Below are 23,444 nucleotides of genomic sequence, written 5' to 3'. Positions count from 1 at the left end.
TGAAACTTTGTTATCCTTTTAAATTGCAAATATTAAACTTGTTGTTTTTTGCATATAATTGTTTGTCGTGATATTGGATATCATGTTGTTTTTCTTGGGATGTTCCAATTTTTTCTTTATCTAGCATGATTAATTGTTATTATGTGGTAGTTGAATGTTAATGGATGACCACGAAGCCTTAGACTGCTTGTATGGCATTTTATTTTGTTGGGTGGGCTTGTGTGTCCCTGTGATTTATTTTCTCCTCTCTCTCTTTTTATGCCTTGGAATAATAAGGCTTTCTCTCATCCCCCCGATTTTTTATCAGGATTTCTTATTTCAATTGTAATTATAGTAACATTGATTTTCGGTGAGGTTTTATAAGTTTTATGTAAAAGCAAGCCTATGGAGATGAAGGCCCGCGAAGAAGGAAGGAGTTTGAAGGCCCATTTATATGTTGATGGGTAAATCACTATTGTAATAGCATAGGGTCACCTGAGACAGTCCTTAGACTCATTGCGGGTTTAGTGAATCACATAGGTTGGGCTCTTGATCATCCAATAGGGATTGCTAGGTTTCATTGCATGCGATGCGTTTACTGAATGCTTTAAATATTTGATATTTGTTCATGCAATATTAATATGTGAAGAGGTCTCGGTCTAAAAACTCAATATTAACTCTCATTTGGTTGGACCAAGTTAAATATTAGGCCTATAATGGACTTCGATCGAAATGGTTTTGATCCGTCCAAACCTTCCATCCACAACACCGTTTTCGATCCGTCCAAGCCTTCCATCCACAGCAATGTGGTGAGGAAGCTATCGATATCCAAGTGTGGTCTCATGAGTCGTGATACATTTAGGATAGAGGAAAGCTGCACTATTATTGTGAACAAAGGAACATGTTCACTGTTTTCCTGTCTCACGAGTCGTGGGGGACGACGAATGAAATGTGATTAGGTTGATGGATGGGGCCTAACACCAAGTAACATGATTCGCTTGGAGTCTCAGAATCATGTGAAAAAGTGAAGTAAAGGATCTTGGAAATTTCATGGAATGAGAATGGTATTGAATACATCCCACGAGGCCTTTGCAATTTGAATCGTAAAATTGGAGCATGACAAATTCACTTGTGGATCCTAAGCTTACTAGGAAATATTATTCCCGAAATCCCACTTGAGAGTGGTGGGCTTTCGTATAAATAGTGGGAGTGTTAAAGACTAAATACCAAGTCTTTAAGCTTAATTCATAATATTTCGGTAAATATAAATTTCATTAAGTAAAGGGGGTACATAAGTACAGTACAACAAACATCAACTAGGTGGATTCCTTGACAAACTAAGGAATCCTCCATAAACGATAAAATGTGCATGTACTAACAGCATAAGGCAGTTCAACAGTAAGAATCCTCTATCCCACATCATCAAGAATAAGTGTACCCAAAGTCCGTGAATCACGATGGCTCCCATCAAACGTCGAAGATTACGCTCACGCTAGATGTGATAAATCAAGGAATCAAGTAAGGCACGATAGGACGCATATATCATGTGCTTTCCCCTCCGCCTGCTAGCAGCCCACAACACGTCGGTAGGCCACGGGCGGTTCGGCTATGGGAAACGAAGTGTGAGTTAAATCACCTGCAAACAACTTCTCGAATAGGGGCAGTGCAAGAATAAGTGGCTGTGATTTTCCACTGCACCGTCCGTAAAAACACCACAGGAGCTATCCAAGTGAGATAACCAAGGTCTGTCCATGGTAGAAAGCTTACCATGTATGGCTACCTTGGGACCCTCAATTCGGAGCGATCGGAGTACCGTAGCTGACGTTGGAGTCAATGTATGAGTTTGCCCTAAAATACGATCATTACCACCATGAATGTGTGGAAGGGAATGCATAATCTGCTGAATATCCGTAAGCGATCTTAAAGGGTATGCGTGGGATCACAGGAGTGGCCAACGCCATTGTCCATCCCCAATGCAAGCAACAACTCTGTCTGTCAGCCGTGTATTCGTGAGGCTAGGTCCATTTGCAAACTATCGAATAAATGGGCCTAGCTCATGACAAGGATCCTGCCATAAATAGAACGTAGCCCCATCTCCAATAACATACTCAACAAATGGTCGAATGAGGGGCCGAAGATGGAAGAGCTTTTGCCAGCCCCATGAACCCCTTCGATCTGACACCGTCCAGATAGAAGTATCTCACAGTCTCGTGTGATAGATCCAATCCACCCAGATAGATGCCCTATTACCCTGAATAACTTGCCATAATTTAACTCCCATAAGAGCACGGTTGAGGGCAGTGATGTCTTGGTTGCCTTGACCACCTTCATTAATAGGTTGACATACACAATCCCAAGCGACCTTCACATATCCACGAAAAGTTGAATCCTTTCATAGGAAAGCCCTCAGCCGCTTTTTACCTCCCGAGAGACACCCTTAGACAAAATAAAAGTAGCGGCCCAATATACACCAAGAGCAGTTAGAACAGATTTAATAAGTTGTACTCGTCCCGCATATAATAAAAACGTACCTTCCCAACCCTTGATACACTGATCGAGTTTGTCAAGTAGGGGTATACAATCCAAAAGAGTAAGTCGCAACGATATAAGGGGGAGTTCCAAATACTTCATCGGTAAGTGTCCCTCCTAATCAGACGCTAATCATGAGAGAATCATTTGACTCCTTTGTACATTAATGCGAAGACCCTTAATTCAGAATATTACAATCATCTGCTGATTTTTATTTAATTTTCTATTTTCTAGAACATATCTAAGAACCCTTTAATAATGGAGACTAACAAATTCAATGGCACAAATTACAACAAGTAGCTGCGAAATATGAGGATTGTCCTAGATTTCGTGAACCAGGACTATATCTTGGACAAGCCACTCCCAATAGCCTTGCCAAAATATTCTTCGCCTAAAGAACGTGTCACGTTCGAGAAGTGGCTTGAGGACAACCGCAAGGTCCGTAGTATCATATTGGCTTCGACGTCTAATGACATCCAAAAGCAATATGATAGACTGGATCATGTTCTCCCGATAAGGCTCCACATGAAGGAAGTTTATGCAATTCCTAATAAGCATATTATATATGCCGCCACAAAAGTATTCTCCGAGACCAAGATGGCCGAAGAATCATCTGTACAAAGTCACAGGGCTAAGATGCTATCCCTAGTGGAGAAGCTCGAAGACCTCAAAGTTGGGTTTCACAATGACACGTACTTGACATGATCCTTCAGTCGCTTCCTCTGTCCTACGACCTGTTTATTATTAACTACAACATGAACGGACTTGAGAAGTCTATTCATCAGTTAATTAATATATTGGTCCAATATGAGGCCATGACCCACAAGTCTATGTCGGCGGTATTGGTAGGAGAGGCTTCAACCTCCAAAGCAAAAGGCAAGAGGGTCGAACGGTGGAAGAGGAAAAATGGCAAGGGAAAAGCTGTCACAACCACTATTTGAAAGCACCATGAAAAAACGACTGGATCGGCCCGGGAACGCGCAAGCGGAAGCAGTAATATAAAATTACGTAAATTAAAACGAAACTTAATAAAACCAGAATTTCAAGGGTTGTACCCTTGGAGTTCCCGAGCGTTCGATGTAGTTATGCAAATATAACAATATAATAATTGGGGCTATGATTGAATGAAAAATGAGAGATACATAAATCGTAAATCAAGAATTACCTTTTGATTTGATTTATTTCGAATATCCTTTGTTTGACCCGTTCACGCAAGGTTTCAACGTAGAAGCCCTTTAAAGTTGCGTCAACATCCACCGGAATTTGGGATCGCTGAATCCTCGTTGGTAGAAAAAAATTAGGGAGAAAAATACACACCAAGTGTGTATACAAGAATGTTGGCCGAGAGGTGGAGTTAGGGTGTAGGAAATTATAATGTGTATTATGTATTTTTTTCATTAGTTATTCCAAATAACCAATAAACATATATATACCTTGTATGAATGCACTAAAATATGTGTAGGTCCATTTAACCATCTATAAGATAATAAAATTCTTTATTCAAAATAAAGAATAACTAACATGGCACTTTCAAAAAGTTAATTTGTTAGTCAATAATTTTATTTTCTAATCATTTCCACAAACTTAATTAAGGGGCTTGGACCGATTTTAATTAATTAAAATACAAGGCCCAATAAAATTAAATTCAATTAAATTAAAGCCCACTTACTTAAGCCCATTATATATTTAAATCATTAAACATATGAGCCCAATAAGTCTTTATTAATTAATAAGTCCAACTTAATAAATAATAAAGGCATGCCCATCATAAATTAATCCTATTAATTTATTCTTAGGCTTATCCATCTAATGGATCCGTCTTATTTATAAGTAATCCAATTACTTAAGGAATTAATTCCTCGTCCATTCTCGGTGATTTGTGTGTGACTTTTTAGATTCACCTTTCAGCTAGACTTGCGTTAGTGTCAAACACTATTATTAATTAAATTCAATTTAATTAATAATTTTTTATCAACCCTTGATCAAGAAAGCTCGTCACCATGGGTGGCCGTTTAGCAACGGTCTTTGGAACTAGAGATTAGACGAATATCCATGTGAATTTTTAGGCTCTCAAGTCCATACAGTTATGGTCCTTCCGTTTACCATCTCTTGGCCTTAGTCTAGGGCATGAAATTGGGTGTCGGTTCTCATCCTATACTAGGTGTCTATGCTTATTACTTGAGATCGCGTTATGCCAAATTGCTCGACATAGTAACCTCTTTTTCCTATTCGATCAACGACTGCGGCCACAGCTTTGTACAGTGTAGACACATCTCCAAGTGCATAGGAAATACCTCTGTCACATTTTGACAGGGAACGGATCCTCTTCTAAGGAACTCACCATCCTCACTACATATATTGACTGCACTAGACAAGGCTTATGATGACCATGTTTCTGACACGATCACTTCTCAAAGAAATCTAAGATACAGTCATCGCATGCACGTGACTGTCATGATTCTCATGTCTGAGGACTACTCCTCATACTATCAAAGTCGGGGATTCGACTATTAACGACCAAGCCTTCAAGTCTTCCTTATAATGATCCCCACGAGTCAGTTCAATCGATTCCACACCTTGCCAATCGACCAACTAAGATTGCATAAACATCCCACATTTGTCGCCGATGAAACACGACACTCATCAAATGAATGCAACTCTTAATGCGAGTCTCAGTAGGACTCTCGATGCCCAGTCTCGAGGCCCTCGACTTAGAACATTTCAAATCCAATCCTTGGCAGTTGGTTCATGACCGCCATCCAATCCGCAGTGCAACTGTTGCGTGATTGTTGAAGTGGTCAGTGGGCATCTGTTGTGATGTCAAAACAGTGCTTGACGTAATTTGGTAAGCACAACTGATACGTGTGCCGAAGAAGAATACCTATCATATTCGTCGGGAAAACATTGCTTAAATAAAGATTACTTCAATAATTCTCAAAACCACCAATTCAATTGGCTTTTGGTCACCCATCCCAATAATCTCCCACTTGACCTTAAAGCCAATTACTCATGTTTCCATATTAAATTGATTATGAGCAATTTGCGATATCGGCTAGGTCTTATAGGTCTACTTTTTGTTTCTGCCTATTTCCTGCGGTCCAACCACATATTACATCTTTCTACCATCACTCAAAGCCAATGATGGTGTCTAAGATTTTTTCCCTGGGCTTGTAATGAGATCTCAGGCCTTTTATCTTGTGCGTAGCCCAGTTGTTATCCTCTACGGTGACTAGTGGTGCGACTATGCTAGGTAGCATACCCAACAACCAGGTGTTGTTTTTCGGTCCTAACCGTTTTTCAATTATGACTGTTTTCCAAATCATTTGTGGAAATGCATTTCGAGAGCAAGTGTCCAAAACTTGGGAATAAGAATAGTAATCTCGTCTAATGACTTTTGGCAATTTTATGCAAACATCATAAGTAAATTTTTACTGCCAAACCATTATTCCATTTTCCTTCTACCCTCGCCCATCAAGGCGACAGGAGCGCTGAAAATGCTTGCAATGGCTGACTTAGCTTCATCCTTCTTTCTCATTTGGCGTCTGTCTCCCTTGCCTTTCGCTTTTGAGGTTGAATCCTCCAAATTCAATACTGACGGTGCAGATTCTTCAATCATTACCTCGTATCGGTTCAACTATTTTATCAATTCATGAAATGGCATTTTGAGTTTGTCATAAACAGGTCGAAGGACGGATGAGGGGACCGAAGGATTACGTCAATGTACATCTGCTTTAAAGATCAACATTGGGGCCTCAGAGCTTCTCCACAGGGGATTGCATCTTAGCCCAATGTTTGTGTACAGACAACCTCCATTCATCTAGGTTTCAAACAATACTTTCGCTCCCACTGGTATCGACCAAATTTGTAAAAATAATAGAAAGCCATAGGACCTATTTTGCAAGTCCAGTAAGATAAAGGTAATGCCAAAATTCAAAAAATATAGGACAAAAAATTTATTCCAGCGAAAATTGACCATTGGGATTATTTTCTTATTCAAATTGCAACATCTCTAAATTTTCTTATTCTTCACACTTGCAAAACCTTAGTTACATTTCATTCTGAGTATTTTCATTCTTTGCAGTGTTTTGGTCCATAGTGGTGGGTGCACGCCGGACACTATTATGCTTTCATACGGCCAACTTATCCAACCAGTGGCGTTGAGTTAGTTATGGAATTTAATCCATAAAAAATTTCATTTCTATATTTGTAAATGTTCTTTAGCTTTGTATAGTCTGAGAGGCTTAAACTTAACTAGCTTCATTTGACACACTATGTTTTTATTAGGCCATTAACTAATGCTTTTTAGGAAAAAATTGATTTCACGTCCTACAAGTTAGCCTCTTTGAGATTTTGGTACACTATTAATTTTTTGATGAAATAAATTTAATAGAATTAAGGCTTGGCATGCAAATCCAAACTTTTTGAAGTTATGGAATGCAATATGGTGATTTCGAAAACAATGGGACCAGATATTGCCAAAGACTAACTTGTGAGACGTAAGAAAAAATTGTATTTATGGTCCCATATGTTAGGGCCTTTTTCACTTTAGTCCCATTTATTACGATTTTCTTACATTGTATCACATAAGTTGAAAATTTTCTCAATTTTAGTCCTTAAGTACATTTTTCATCCAATAATTAATGGAACCGTCATAATCCCCCTTAAAAACCTTCTAACAGCTCTATTAATTATTGAACGAAAAAGTATGATGAGGACTAAAAATGAGAAAATTTTGAACTTATAGGTTGTAATGTGAGAGAATCACAACAAATGGGACTATTTGTTAAAGGCCCAGACATATAGGACCAAAAATGCTATTTTCTCAAGATGTAAAAATGCAAATTTTCTGCTTTTAGCAATAGATTACATGTAGATCTCTCGTTGCAAACTACATAAAGAAAATCATTCTGAATGATTTCAGGTATAAATTCGACGATGAACGAGTGACAATAGAAGACATAATAAAGGCTTTAGACGAGCTTTATGGAGGTAAAGAAGAAGTAAGTTTTCCTTTTATTTTTCCTACTTTTGTTTAAACTTGTTGATACTTTCTTACCTTTACATTTATGTCTTGACAGCATGTAATGACGACAAATCCAGATAATGCCCCCTCAAGTTTACAGGGCAGTCTAATGCCTATATGCTGGTGTACACACGTGAAAGTGACAAGGATAAAACACTGTGCGACATTAATGACAGAGATATTTCTCAGCATCTTAAGGATTGATAAAAAATCAGCTCAAGTCATTTTTACTTTTATAAAAGAAACTTAGAGGATTTTTGGCTAAGTTTAATTGAAACATCTTATGCTTCTAGATCTTATAGGATATTTTAAGATTTTATAGATATTTATTCTTATTTTAAAAATAAGTTCTTAAATTATTTGGATAAATATGATGCTTGAGGTTGTATGACATTACAGTGTTAGACATAATAAGCTTTTGGATTACTTATATTTTGTCATCCGCACTATGACCGTTTTATACATTGGCATCTAAACTTTTTTTGTGTCAACTTACCATCTTAACTTTATAAAATTTTACACTTTGCCATTTATAACTATTTCTCAACCAAGTTTTATCGAAAAAACATCACATCCAGTGTGCATGTGATGTTTAAGGGTTATGTGATGTGATATTTTTCACATATGCACAACATGTAATGTTCTTTCGGCATAAAATCAATAAAAGGACGATCATATATGGAAAAGTACTAATTTTGCAAAGGTGATATGGTAAGTTGACACAAAAAATAATTTCTATAGCGAAGTGTAAAAAAGGGTGTAGTTCGAAGAGCAAAATATAATTCAGCCTAAGCTTTTTATACTGTAATAATAACCAAAAAATTGATCAAACTCTTAGAATTTAAAATTATACAAATAGATAATTTTGTTTTGGGGTTATGTAAATTATACGAAGGTTAAAATTAAAATACTAACAAAATTATGAGTGTGTTTTTATTTTTTGGACATTATTTGAAGAACATATAAGATATTTTAAAAACAAGAGAGGTGAAGTTAACCTTTTCTTAAAGAGCTTATGAGATCCAAAACATCTTACCTAGGATCTCATGAGCTCTTCAAAAAAAAAAAAAAAAGAATTATTGAATGGTTCTCAACAGCTTATGGGGTTCTAAACATCTTATAAAATGTTTCAACCATGTTCTTATCAGCTTAGCCAAACACCCTGTTATTCTTTTTCTATGTAGTTCGCATTAGTAAAATTTTTTGTTCGTGTAGGAGAGGTTGAAGAGGGAGAAAAAAGAGAAAGAACTAAAGAAGAAAAAAAAAGCGGAAGCTAATATGTACATGATTGTAAAGGTAAATTATATTGACATTTCTTCTACATAGTTGTTGTTGTTATTCTTGTTGTTACTTGTACTATGTCGGAAAAATAGCATGTTTCGCCCAGTAAGTTAGTATTTTTAACCATTTAGCGTTCTACTATTCCTTAAATATACATTATGCAATTAAAGTTGCACTATGACACTTGCACTATGTTGAGAAAATAATATTTTTTGTATCGTAATTTAGGGTCTTTCTACTTTTTGTCCCATTGGTTATGGAATTCTCACGTTTGTCCCTGTAGCTTATGAAGAGTAACACATTTGGTCTCATTATACCTTTCTGTTAGGTATTTTAACGAAAACACGTGGTTGTTGGGCCTTTACACTTTTGGTCCCTTGGTTACATCACTCTCACTTTAGTCTGAACTTAAAAATACAGCACTTTTGTTCCCATAACACTTATCTATCACGTAGTTTTTTTCGTTAATTATCTAATAAAAATGTGTCATGAGACTAAAAGTGCTAAGTGTTGAAAGTTAATAACCAAAAGTGATAGTCCCATAGCCAATGGGACCAAAAGTGGACGGCTTTATTTTATGGGAAGAAAAATGTTATTTTCCCATACTTGTACTATGTACAGGAAGAGATTGCCAGAGAATTTCTTGATCCAGTGTACTTCAAGCGTTTCTAGCAATGGGGAAAGCGCCAAAATAAACTCATCGTCCTAATCGGCCATTGACACTCCTAGAGGAGTCCTACACCGCAAACATATTATGCTTCTTAATTATATTTTTTATCACTTTTGCCACATCATTATGCGGTTTATCCTGATTGTGTTCACATTGGATTTTCTACTCCTGTTGCATCTTCTATTTAGTTTCATATATCTATTTTGACATGTATAAAATCCTTTCCCTAGATAAAATTAATAACATAATCTTTATATACGTGATATGTATATGTGAAATAAAATAGAAGATGCAACAAGAATTATAATAGAAAATGTAGTTCGAGTCGTGTTGGGTAATTATATAGCATTGGCATCTTGTTTTCTATTTTCTTTTGGGTAATTGTAAGGGTAAGTTCGACAAAATTTTAAGATTCAAACTCAAGTTCGGGCTCGACATAACTTGAAAAGGAAAAACTAAGTTCGAACTCAATGTTTTTTATTAAGAAAATTTAAAATTTTGATTGGGAAGATAACTTTGAAATATTAATGTATTTAAGAATATTTATTAAACATATTACACAAAGAAAAGAAAGATTTACCTTATGTTTAATCATAAATTTTTTTTTATATATATACATTTTTTTTAATCAAAAGTAGTTAATAAATTATGAAAGTATAATGGAAATTATAAATTATGAAAGTATAATGGCAATTAATATGAAATTGAATGTATAATAATATTTAAATATTTTTACTAATCGATTAATACAAAATATAAAATTTTAAAAACTTCTTACTTATGCTAATTACACAAAATAGATTAGTTTAGGTAGCAAAGATGTGTAAAGATACAAATTAAATTATGTAAATATTTATACATAACTTGCTAATTTACATATTTCATTAATAAAGTATAAAACATATAAAAAATATCCAGTATTTCTTGGAATTTTTCATTACTATAAAGAAGATTATCTTACAAATGTTTTTTGTTCTGAATTAATTATATAAAAAAATTGTTTAATAATATAAATATATATGTAATTGAAAACATAATTTTCTGAAAATAAATCCAAACTGATTATGAAATAATTATGATACTGCTATAGCAATTTAAATTATTATTTTGTTAATTATGTAAAATAAGTAGTATTATATCATAATGTATAGAACAACATAAAAAATACTAAATCATTTATTAATCATAACTTTTGCAAACATATAAGTTAAATTATCAGATTATTTAATAGAATTAAAAAAATAAGACATTCATTTAACTTTAATCAGATTATTTTACATTATAGTATTAAATATGTATTTATTTTGGGATAATTAGACCGCCTTTTCTTTAAGTTCGGTATAATTATACTTAGACTTTATGTAATTTGAAAAATTACATCTAGTACTTCTGGTTTTATTTTCATCTAACAAATAGTTCTTCCCGTTAGTCAAAATTCATCAAATGTGCTGATATTAGCAAAACAAAATTGAATGAAAATCCAAATTTACCTTTGATTGACATATTACTGATTTATTGTAGGTCAAATAATTTTTTTCAATTTAAATTGCTCTTATACGTCTTCATGCACGCTAATGCATGTGAGGAGGTATATCTTCACCCTTATAAAGGTTGTTTTGCTAGAAAAAATTTGTTTGACCTCCAATAAGGAGTAAGTCAATCGCGGATAAATATAGTTTTTCATTCCAATATCTTTTACTAATATATAAGAATATTCTATAAATTTTGACTAATAGAGGGATTAAATTATTGAATGAAAAAAAAGGATATTGTTACTAAATATAATTTTTCAAACTACAAACAGTTTATGTATAATTACATCTAATTTTAATGAAGGATTGTATAATCATCCCATTTATATAAAATGTCTATAAAACTAAAATGTATAAGTATTAAAAAAAAAGAGAAAACTTGCAGATATAAACATATGTGGAAGGCGTGATTAGAGTTTGTTGATTGGCTCTGCTTTTGATCTTGATCGACACCGTTTCCACTTCGGAGTTACTTATATGGGTACTAAATTGAAGACACTTAACTTTTTGAATCAAAGCCATATGATTGTATGAAACATTTCAGATTGTTATATGATTGTAGGTCAGCCATTTAAAAAGGTTATCAAGTAACAATCCCAATGATGACAAATAGAGCGTGCACAGGTAATTCATGATAATTCCAAATGTATTCAGTAAATGAGCTTTGAAGGCCTTTCTTTACATCATTTGTCTTATTAAATTTTTGTACTATGATCAAGAATTTGCGCGCCGGCCCACTCCGTGATAAAGAAACTGATGACATTTTACTGTTCTTTAAGCTTTATGAGCCTGAGAAAGGGGAGTTAAGGTATTTTTCTTGTTCCCTTGTTTCCCATGAGGTTCTATATGGAGAAAATATCTATAGAAAAGATAGACACGAGTAATTCCCTGAAAAGTAAAGATAAAAGAATGGTATTGGCCTTTAATCTATTCTCATTTTATACCAGATATGCTGGAAGACTTTTTGTCAAGAGCTATGACAAGCTATCAGATATTCTAGAGAAGTTAAATCAACTTGCAGGCTATGCTCCTAACAACGAGATAGAATTCTTCGAGGTTTGTTCCAATATATAAATGGAAGCGATAGTATTTGCTTATTTCTACATCCTGGTAACAAACCTAATAGATTGTTGTTAGCTGCAGCTTAAAATGAAACCCATATGCAACTGTTTTCATTAAATGGAGCTATTATTGCATCTGTCAAATGTCATGGAGATGAACATAACTCATGTTACATGTAATTTCTTTACAAGGACTCATGTTACATAACTCCCCTGACTTATATATATACCGTCCACGTAAGCTAACTGCCAATGTAACAAACTAACCATATGGCAATGAGTTGGCCCAATGACAATTCGAATAAATGACAAGGCAGGCCACATAAGTAACAGAACGAATAAAATAAAGAAGACATGTTTCCCAAATGCGATTTAATTAAAATGTCTCATCCAGCATCCAAAATGCCAATGTCGGCGTCTACTTCCTCAAGCTACTGTTGTTCTTGGTTTAGCTGTTGTTGCTGCTCAGATTGCTGCTGCAAATGGAGATGATCAACTTCAACAGCCCGCCCCCCCCCCCCACAAGTGGGACGGGGATCGAGAGACACCAGGCCTAACTTGGAGGTAAGCGAAATGAACATCTTCAAGGGCAAAGCCTTCGTAAATACATCAGCCAATTGCATAGAACCAGGAACAAAGGAAGGAGAAAGAAAACCATCCTTGAAGGCATTTCGAACGAGATGACAGTCTAATTCGATGTGCTTCGTACGCTCGTGAAAGACAGGGTTAGATAGAATATGTAACGCGACCTTATTATCACAAAACAAATCAATAGGCAATGAGATAGGAATGTTGAAATCAGAGAGAATGTATGATATCCAACAAAGTTCACAAACATTGGAAGCCAAACTCCTATATTGAGACTCAGCAGTGGAACGAGAAGCGGTGAACTACTTCTTGGTTTTCCACGACACCAACGCACCACCGAGGAAGATACAATATCGTCTGAGAGAACGCCTAGAGTCCGGGCAAGACGCCGAATTGGCATCATATAATGCATGAAGAGCCAAGGAATTACTAGCTGGAAAATACAGTCCTTTGGAGGGAGATCGCTTGAGATAACGTACCACATGCAACGATACCTTCCCTTGCGAGTCACAAGGTTGATTTATGTACTACGAGAAAATGGGGCTAGAACTAGCAGCCTGCTTCAAACCAGAGGGAAATGGACTAGACTCAGATTTTGCTTGAGCCAACCCAGTGTCCTTGATAGTGTCCATCGCATATTTCGCTGTGCCACATAAAGACCTGAAGCACTACGAGCGATTTCATGTCCGAGAAAGTAGCTCGCATGTCCCATGTCTTTAATACTGAACAATTTGCGAAGATACCACTTAACCTGATCAATATCATCCAGAGAGGGACCTGTGATGAGAATATCGTCTACATAGACGAGTAAAGCCATAAGACTCGAGCATGAAAGCTTCACAAACAAGTAGTGATCATGGACAGATTGAGCGAATCCATAAGCAACAAGCTTCAAAGTGAACACTGCATTCGACTGGCGCGAAGCCTGCTTTAGGCTGTATAAAGATCGCTGTAATTTGCACACCAAGTTGGGTGGAACATCATATCCTTTAAGGGGCAACATGAATAAGTCTTCCTAAAGATAACCGTGTAGAAATGCATTGTTAATGTCTAACTTCTGAATAGGCCAAGCATGAGCAATGGCAATGGCAAGAAAAGTACGCACAGTCACAGACTTCGCCACTGGCGAAAAACTATTTATATAGTCGATGCCCTCAATCTAGTTGAGGCCCTTAGCTACCAGGCGTGCTTTGTACCTCTCCAATGATCCGTCTTCACGTAGCTTAGTTTTGAAAACCCACTTACAACCGATGGTGCATTTACCTGGTGGCAAAGGGGCGACTTTCCAGGTATGGTTGGCTTCTAAGGCATTTAGCTCCGTATCCATGGCCTCTCTCCACTCCTTGTGCTGAACGGCTTCAAAAAAAGAGTTGGGCTCCTGCAAAATAGACAAAGAAGCTACAAATGATTGTATGCAGAGGTGTGTGTAAGAAGCGATGATGAGTGTTCGGTAGAGCAAATAAAATCGCTCAACCAAGTAGGACATTGAGAAATTCTAGTAGAAAGTCTGGATAATGGCACTGGAGTAGCGGAAGAAGCTGGAGTAGGCAAAGTTGGCTCAAAAGTAGGAAGTGAGGCAGACTCAGTATCAGGAATAGAAACAGAATCATCAGCGGAAGGAGATAACATAGGAAGGGGACATGAATGTGTGGTCTGTGTAACAAGAACAGAGTATGGAAACTCCTTTTCATAGAACTGAACGTCTCTCGACACAATGACACGATTGTTATCTATGTTATTGGGATATCCCAAGAGAATGCACTTGAAGGCTCTCGAGTGAAATTTACTCCTATGGGGCTCAATATTTGTGGCATAACATAGGCTACCGAAAATGCGAAGATGGTGATATGTGGGAGGATTACCAGTTAGTTTTTCAAAAGGAGTTTTCCATTGAAGAATCTTGGAAGGTGTTCTAATTATCAAGTAGGTGGCAGTAAGAATTAGATCGCCTCAGAATTTAAGGGGCAATGGGGCTTGAAGTAACAAAGCTCTAGCTACATCCAGGAGTTATTTGTGTTTCCGTTCTGTTCTACCATTTTTTTGAGGAGTGTAGGTACAAGTGGTATGATGTATAATGCCCATCTCTTGACAAAACAATAGACAATCTTTGTTCAATAATTCAAAATCATTATCTATTATGATCACTTTAATATTCCTAGAGTGTTGAGTTTTAACCATAGAGAAGAACGACCTTAGGACAGAAATGACTTGGGATTTTCTTTTCCAAGAGGTAAGTCCAAAGAGAACGGGAGTTGTCATCTAGGATAGTTAAAACGTAGCTGCAGTTTGAGATTGTATAAGTAGTGTATGATCCCCAAATATCTAAGTGAACTAGATCAAAAGGAGCCTTGGATTGTGATTTACTCAGATTAAAAGAAGTTCTACATTGCTTGGCTAAATGGCAAATATCACATGGATCAATAGGAATAATGGTAGAACAATTAGGTTGTTGAATATGCTTCATTACGAGCAAGGGAATGTGCCCCAATCTATGATGCCAAATTTGAGTGTTATAGTGAAAATCAGCAGAATTGGAAGAGGTGTTACTGAGTACTGAGGTCGGAGGAATATTGCATGAAATCTGTCTTACAGTGTATAAGTTCCTGGATCTATTTGCCTTAAACAGAGTGGCTTTATTTGCTTGGTCCTGCATGAGACACTTAGAATCAGTAAATTCAAAAATATAAGAAGTATCATGACAAAGCTGACAGACGGATAATAGCTTCACAAAGAAAGAGGGAAGACATAGGACATGAGTAAGAGTGAGAAGCTCATTTAAAACAAGCTATGCCAATGTACGTAGCAGCTTTGTAAGTGCCATCTGGTATGTGTATGTGTATAGGTTGTGCAGGAGTTGTGAATGAGTGAAATAGTTGAAGGTTAGCACAAATATGGTTCGTAGCTCCAGTGTCTATAATCCAATAGTCCAAGTCAATCCCTGAAGGTCCAGAAACATTTAATGAGATCTGCCATGATCTCAGTCAATTGGTTAGTATCAGAGGTATCTGTAGACGTTGGTTTCTCAGCAATTGCAGCAGCTGCGAAGGACTTGGCACTCACCACCTTTTTCCTCTTATCACCCAAGGTTTTGTACCAATCTGGTACACCGTAAATTTGAAAGCAAGTATCCATCGCATGTCCAGTCCTGTGACAGTGCGTATAAGTTAGGTTCGATTTGTCTACATAAGGTCTTCTTTTATTCTGGAATCTATCACCTCCATCCCTCCTTTTGTCCTTAGATTTGAAATGATAAGCCATGTGGTGAGGAGTTGCAGCCTCTGTCTTTATTTGCCTCTGTTTTTCCACTGTGAAAAGCATGAAAAAGACCCGTTCCATAGTAGGCAAAGGATCCTCCATTAATACTTGACTTCTCTCGTTGTCAAAAGTCTCGTGTAACCCCGTAAGAAATTGCATTAGTTGCATATGTTCATTTCGATCACTTTGTTCAGTCCACAAGTACAACAACCACAAGTGCACCTTGGATTAGGTGCTTAAACCAGCTGCTCCTTCCAATATTTCTTCAGCTTGGTTATGTAGGCTGTTAAGGACAAATCAAGTTGTGCGATGGATGAAATCTTGTGTTGAATTTGATATATCATCGGTCCATTGCTCCTGCCATATCGACCTTGTATTTCTAACCAGAGTTCTTGCGAAGAAGTAACATACATAAAGGATTCAACAATCTCCTTTGAGATAGAATTCCACTGCCAGGAGGTAACCATCAGGTCTACTAGACGCCATTGCTCAAAATTTGTTGATCCTACTGCCAGCCTAGGGAACGTGCCGTCAATGAATCCAAGCTTCATTTTCGTTCCTAGACATACATAAATGGCACGATTCCAAGTCAGAAAATTTGAACTATCCAACGGAGTTGAGGATAACGCCAAACATCAATATTCCGACAGATGGATGTATAGTGCCTCGCATTCCAGCTGTTCTGCCACTTTTATTGAAATTTGCCATAGCTCACCTAATAAGTGTGGGTAAGTGATGCGTATCCCATAGACCTTCATACAGAAGGCTCTGATACCATGTTTAATTGCATATCGAGGAAGACAAACAAGGCAAAAGTAATTTTGGAGGAAGAGGAGTTCTTCATTTCTGCAGACTGTCTCTGTAAATTTTTTGTTACAATAAAAATGATGACTCTCTTGACTTATATATATATCGTCCACGTAAGCTAACTGCCAATGTAACAAACTAACCATATGAGCAATGAGCTGGCCCAATGACAATTCGAATAAATGACAAGGCAGGCCACATAAGTAACAGAACAAACAAAATAAAGAAGGCGTGTTTCCCAAATGCGATTTAAATAAAACGTCTCGTCCAACATCTAAAATGCCAATGTCTACGTCTACATCCACAAGTTGCTGCTATTGCTGCTTAGATTATTGCTGCAAATGGAGATGATCAACTTCAACACTTGTTTTGTAGGAATATTTTAAATCTGTTGGGTGTTTCCTAGTTATTCTCTGACCTTGAACCAAAATATCTTTTGAAGGAGGTTTCATTTGATGAGACTGAAAACCATGTACAAATTTCAACTTTTATTGCAATTTTTTTGTTATTCAAATGTAGAGATATATGAAACCTCTCGTACTTTCCTCCCTCCGTACCGAGACATGAATGAGCCTGCAAGTCAAGCTGACTTCTTTCTCAACCTTCCTCCCTCCAAACCTAAGCATGGGAGAGCATGCACATCATGCTCACTACTTTTTCAGTTTCCCCCCTCTGGAGTATGACACGAATGAGCATGTACGTGACCCTTACACCATTTAGACCTAGACGCGGATTACCATGCAAGACAAGCTCACTATTTTCTCACCTTCCTCCCCCTGAACTTAGATGCTGATGAGCATGCACGTCACACTTACTCCATGTCTTCCTCCCTCCAAATCTAGATGTGGATGAGCATTTACGACAAGCTCAGGTTCCTCCCTCCAGACCTAGCTGCGGATAAGTATTTACGTCAAGCTCACTTCATGTCTTCCTCTCTCCCGACGTGGATGTGGATGCGCATTTATGTCAAAACTCACTTTATACGTTCATCCATCTGGACTAATGTGCAGATGAGCATGCACGTGCGTGCTTCCTTCTAACCTTGAGAGTATATCTCTACTAGATGTTCTCCTTGTTATTCTTTCAAATAGTTACTTCCCACTAAAATTCTCTTCTATAGGTTCCCTTTGTAGTGTAATATCAATAGTTATTTATAATTTTTAAGACTTCATATAGTAGCTTTGCATTTGACTGAAAACCATATCTCTAACTGTCTCGAGTTTATGCTTATCCAATATCTCGCGCCTAGAAAATGAATCATTATGTTTTTACTTGAATTTTATACTTAAAAATAGCAATAAGACGGCTAACATAGGTGAGACTCGTATTGCAAGCACCGTATGCTGCAAATCTGTTAAGATGAACAACCCATTAATAAAGTATAAAACATATAAAAAATATTCAGTATTTCTTGGAATTTTTCATTACTATAAAGAAGATTATCTTACAAATGTTTTTTGTTCTGAATTAATTATATAACAAAATTGTTTAATAATATAAATATATATGTAATTGAAAACATAATTTTCTAAAAATAAATCCAAACTGATTATGAAATAATTATGATACTGCTATAGCAATTTAAATTATTATTTTGTTAATTATGTAAAATAAGTAGTATTATATCATAATATATGGAACAACATAAAAAATACTAAATCATTTATTAATCATAACTTTTGCAAACATATAAGTTAAATTATCAGATTATTTAATAGAATTAAAAAAATAAGACATTCATTGAACGCAATTCTAATATATTTTACATTATAGCATTAAATATGTATTTATTTAGGGATAATTAGACCGCCTTTTCTTTAAGTTCGGTATAATTATACTTAGACTTTATGTGATTTGAAAAATTACATCTAGTACTTCTGATTTTATTTTCATCTAACAAATAGTTCTTTCCGTTAGTCAAAATTCATCAAATGTGCTGATATTAGCAAAACAAAATTGAATGAAAATCCAAATTTACCTTTGATTGACTTATTACTGATGTATTGTAGGTCAAATAATTTTTTTCAATTTAAACTGCTCTTATACGTCTTCACGCACGCTAATGCATGTGAGGAGGTATATCTTCACCCTTATAAAGGTTGTTTTGCTAGAAAAAAATTGTTTGACCTCCAATAAGGAGTAAGTCATTCGCGGATAAATATAGTTTTCCTTTCCAATATCTTTTACTAATATATAAGAATATTCTATAAATTTTGACTAATAGAGGGATTAAATTATTGAATGAAAAAAAAAGATATTGTTACTAAATATAATTTTTCAAACTACAAACAGTTTATGTATAATTACATTTAATTTTAATGAAGGATTGTATAATCATCCCATTTATATAAAATGTCTATAAAACTAAAATATATAAGTATTAAAAAAAAAGAGAAAACTTGCAGATAGAAACATATGTGGAAGGCGTGATTAGAGTTTGTTGATTGGCTCTGCTTTTGATCTTGACCGACATCGTTTCCACTTCGGAGTTACTTATATTGGTACTAAATTGAAGACACTTAACTTTGTGAATCAAAGCCATATGATTGCATGAAACATTTCAGATTGTTATATGATTGTAGGTCAGCCATTTAAAAAGGTTATCAAGTAACAATCCCAATGATGACAAATAGAGCGTGCACAGGTAATTCATGATAATTCCAAATGTATTCAGTAAATGAGCTTTGAAGGCCTTTCTTTACATCATTCGTCTTATTAAATTTTTGTACTATGATCAAGAATTTGCGCGCTGGCCCACTCAATGATAAAGAAAGTGATGACATTTTACTGTTCTTTAAGCTTTATGAGCCTGAGAAAGGGGAGTTAAGGTATTTTTCTTGTTCCCTTGTTTCCCATGAGGTTCTATATGGAGAAAATATCTATAGAAAAGATAGACACGAGTAATTCCCTGAAAAGTAAAGATAAAAGAATTGTATTGGCCTTTAATCTATTCTCATTTTATACCAGATATGCTGGAAGACTTTTTGTCAAGAGCTATGACAAGCTATCAGATATTCTAGAGAAGTTAAATCAACTTGCAGGCTATGCTCCTAACAAAGAGATAGAATTCTTCGAGGTTTGTTCCAATATATAAATGGAAGCGATAGTATTTGCTTATTTCTACATCCTGGTAACAAACCTAATAGATTGTTGTTAGCTGAAGCTTAAAATGAAACCCACATGCAACTGTTTTCATTAAATGGAGCTATTATTGCCATCTGTCAAATGTCATGGAGATGAACATAACTCATGTTACATGTAATTTCTTGACAAGGACTTTAAAATTGCTATGCATATGGAGTACAATGCACATATCCATTTTAAATGGTGAAGATATCTTTCATAAAATGCACATATACCGTTTAAATGTTGAAGATATCTTTCATAAAATGCCCAAATATATTTTAAATGGTGAAGATATCTTGTGTTTTTTGCTTCTCAGGAGATAAAGTTTCTGCCCACAGTCATGTGTGTGTTCATTGACATGGGACTTACATTTACATATAACCAGGTATATGAAATCACATGCACAAGTATTTGTCAGGAAAAAGATTGTATTTTGATAACTTTCCGGTTTCTTTTATTGCAACTAGAGAATGGGGACATTGTTTGGTATTAAAAGTTACTGCCTGCTCAAACAAGGAAGCTATTTCGTTGCCCGGATATTCCATCTTTCCTTGAATACCAGCATAGCCTTCAAGTACATTTTCATAAATATTGTGTTCATATTAATTAGTAATATCTATCTATATGCATTTGCACCTTAGGTAGAATCACTATATTGTAGTTACAAGATATATGTTTCACATGTCATATTTCATTCTTATGTTGATCGTGTTAGTAGATTGTTGGAATATATTTTTCCTAAAGTATCAAACATAATCCATATTGGTCTAACTTGGAACTTTTCAGCATATAAATCATTTCGATAGCTCATTAATGTTTTTCAAAATTGCCTCTTTCTCAACTAGCAGTTCTTCATATTTGAGCTTTTATTTAATGTAAACACATCAGTCAGAAGATGTGCAATCCTCTTCTTCTGTTCCCCCTGGTTGCTTGTTGTTCAATTGCATATCGAGGAAGACAAACATGGCAAAAACAATTTTAGAGGAAGAGGAGTTCGTCATTTCTGCAGACTGTCTCTGTAAATTTTCTATTATAATAAAAACGATGACTCCCCTGACTTATATATATACCGTCCACGTAAGCTAACTACCAATGTAACAAACTAACCATATGGCAATGAGTTGGCCCAATGACAATTCGAATAAATGACAAGGCAGGCCACATAAGTAACTGAATGAATAAAATAAAGAAGACATGTTTCCCAAATGCGATTTAATTAAAATGTCTCATCCAACATCCAAAATGCCAATGTCTGCGTCTACTTCCTCAAGCTACTGTTATTCTTGGTTTAGCTGCTGTTGCTGCTCAGATTGCTGCTGCAAATGGAGATGATCAACTTCAACAGCCCCCAACCACAAGTGGGACGGGGATCGAGAGACACCAGGCCTAACTTGGAGGTAAGCGAAATGAACATCATCAAGGGCAAAGCCTTCGTAAATACATCAGCCAATTGCATAGAACCAGGAACAAAGGAAGGAGAAATAAAACCATCCTTGAAGGCATTTCGAACGAGATGACAGTCTAATTCGATGTGCTTCGTACGCTCGTGATAGACCAGGTTAGCTAGAATATGTAACGCGACCTTATTATCACAAAACAAATCAATAGGCAATGAGATAGGAATGTTGAAATCAGGGAGAATGTATGATATCAACAAAGTTCACAAACACTGGAAGCCAAACTCCTATATTGAGACTCAGCAGTGGAACGAGAAGCGGTGAACTACTTGTTGGTTTTCCACGACACCAACGCATCACCGAGGAAGATACAATATCGTCTGAGAGAACGCCTAGAGTCCGGGCAAGACGCCTAATTGGCATCACAAAATGCATGAAGAGCCAAGGAATTACTAGCTGGAAAATACAGTCCTTTGCAGAGAGATCGCTTGAGATAACGTACCACATGCAACGATACCTTCCCTTGCGAGTCACAAGGTTTATTTATGTACTACGAGAAAATGGGACTAGAGCTAGCAGCCAGCTTCAAACCAGAGGGAAATGGACTAGACTCAGATTTTGCTTGAGCCAACCCAGTGTCCTTGATAGTGTCCACCGCATATTTCGCTGTGCCACATAAAGACCTGAAGCACTACGAGCGATTTCATGTCCGAGAAAGTAGCTCGCATGTCCCATGTCTTTAATACTGAAAAATTTGCGAAGATACCACTTAAACTGATCAATATCATCCAGAGAGGGACCTGTGATGAGAATATCGTCTACATAGACTAGTAAAGCCATAAGACTCGAGTATGAAGGCTTCAAAAATAAGTAGTGATCATGGACAGATTGAGCGAATCCATAAGCAACAAGCTTCAAAGTGAACACTGCATTGGACTGGCGCGAAGCCTGCTTTAGGCTGTATAAAGATCGCTGTAATTTGCACACCAAGTTGGGTGGAACATCATATCCTTTAAGGGGAAACATGAATAAGTCTTCCTAAAGATAACCGTGTAGAAATGCCTTGTTAATGTCTAACTTCTGAATAGGCCAAGCATGAGCAATGGCAATGGCAAGAAAAATACGCACAGTCACAGACTTCGCCACTGGTGAAAAACTATTTGTATAGTCGATGCCCTCAATCTAGTTGAGGCCCTTAGCTACCAGGCGTGCTTTGTACCTCTCCAATGATCCGTCTTCATGTAGCTTAGTTTTGAAAACCCACTTACAACCGATGGTGCATTTACCTGGTGGCAAAGGGACGAATTTCCAGGTATGGTTGGCTTCTAAGGCCTTTAGCTCCGCATCCATGGCCTCTCTCCACTCCTTCTGCTGAACGGATTCAAAAAAAGAGTTGGGCTCTTGCAAAATAGACAAAGAAGCTACAAATGATTGTATGCAGAGGTGTGTGTAAGAAGCGAGGATGAGTGTTCAGTAGAGCAAATAAAATCGCTCAACCAAGTAGGACGTTGAGAAATTCTAGTAGAATGTCTGGATAATGGCACTGGAGTAGCGGAAGAAGCTGGAGTAGGCAAAGTTGGCTCAAAAGTAGGAAGTGAGGCAGACTCAGTATCAGGAATAGAAACAGAATCATCAGCGGAAGGAGATAACATAGGAAGGGGACATGAATGTGTGGTCTGTGTAACAAGAACAGAGTATGGAAACTCCTTTTCATAGAACTGAACGTCTCTCGACACAATGACACGATTGTTATCTATGTTAATGGGATATCCCAAGAGAATGCACTTGAAGGCTCTCGGGTGAAATTTACTCCTATGGGGCTCAATATTTGTGGCATAACATAGGCTGCCGAAAATGCGAAGATGGTGATATGTGTGAGGATTACCAGTTAGTTTTTCAAAAGGGGTTTTCCATTGAAGAATCTTGGAAGGTGTTCTAATTATCAAGTAGGTGGCAGTAAGAATTAAATCGCCCCAGAATTTAAGGGGCAATGGGGCTTGAAGTAACAAAGCTCTAGCTACATCTAGGAGTTATTTGTGTTTCCGTTCTGTTCTACCGTTTTTTTGAGGAGTGTAGGTACAAGTGGTATGATGTATAATGCCCATCTCTTGACAAAACAATAGACAATCTTTGTTCAATAATTCAAAATCATTATCTATTATGATCACTTTAATATTCCTAGAGTGTTAAGTTTTA

At 36.3% G+C, this 23,444-nt stretch overlaps 1 protein-coding gene across 1 annotated transcript; it reads left to right on the top strand.

Annotated features, from left to right (window-relative positions):
* Positions 1-2,817: 2,817 nt before the first annotated feature.
* LOC148784396 (uncharacterized) lies at positions 2,818-3,213 on the top strand. Its single transcript, XM_088876810.1, has one exon. It carries the CDS (start codon positions 2,818-2,820, stop codon positions 3,211-3,213), a length of 396 nt encoding a protein of 131 aa, XP_088732936.1.
* Positions 3,214-23,444: the final 20,231 nt, after the last annotated feature.

The sequence above is a fragment of the Sesamum indicum genome, linkage group LG13, assembly GCF_026168435.1.
Source record: "Sesamum indicum cultivar Baizhima isolate 11 linkage group LG13, ASM2616843v1, whole genome shotgun sequence".
NCBI lineage: Eukaryota > Viridiplantae > Streptophyta > Magnoliopsida > Lamiales > Pedaliaceae > Sesamum > Sesamum indicum.
The sequence above is the reverse complement of the archived record's forward strand: the minus strand, read 5'-3'. Positions and strand labels throughout refer to the sequence as shown.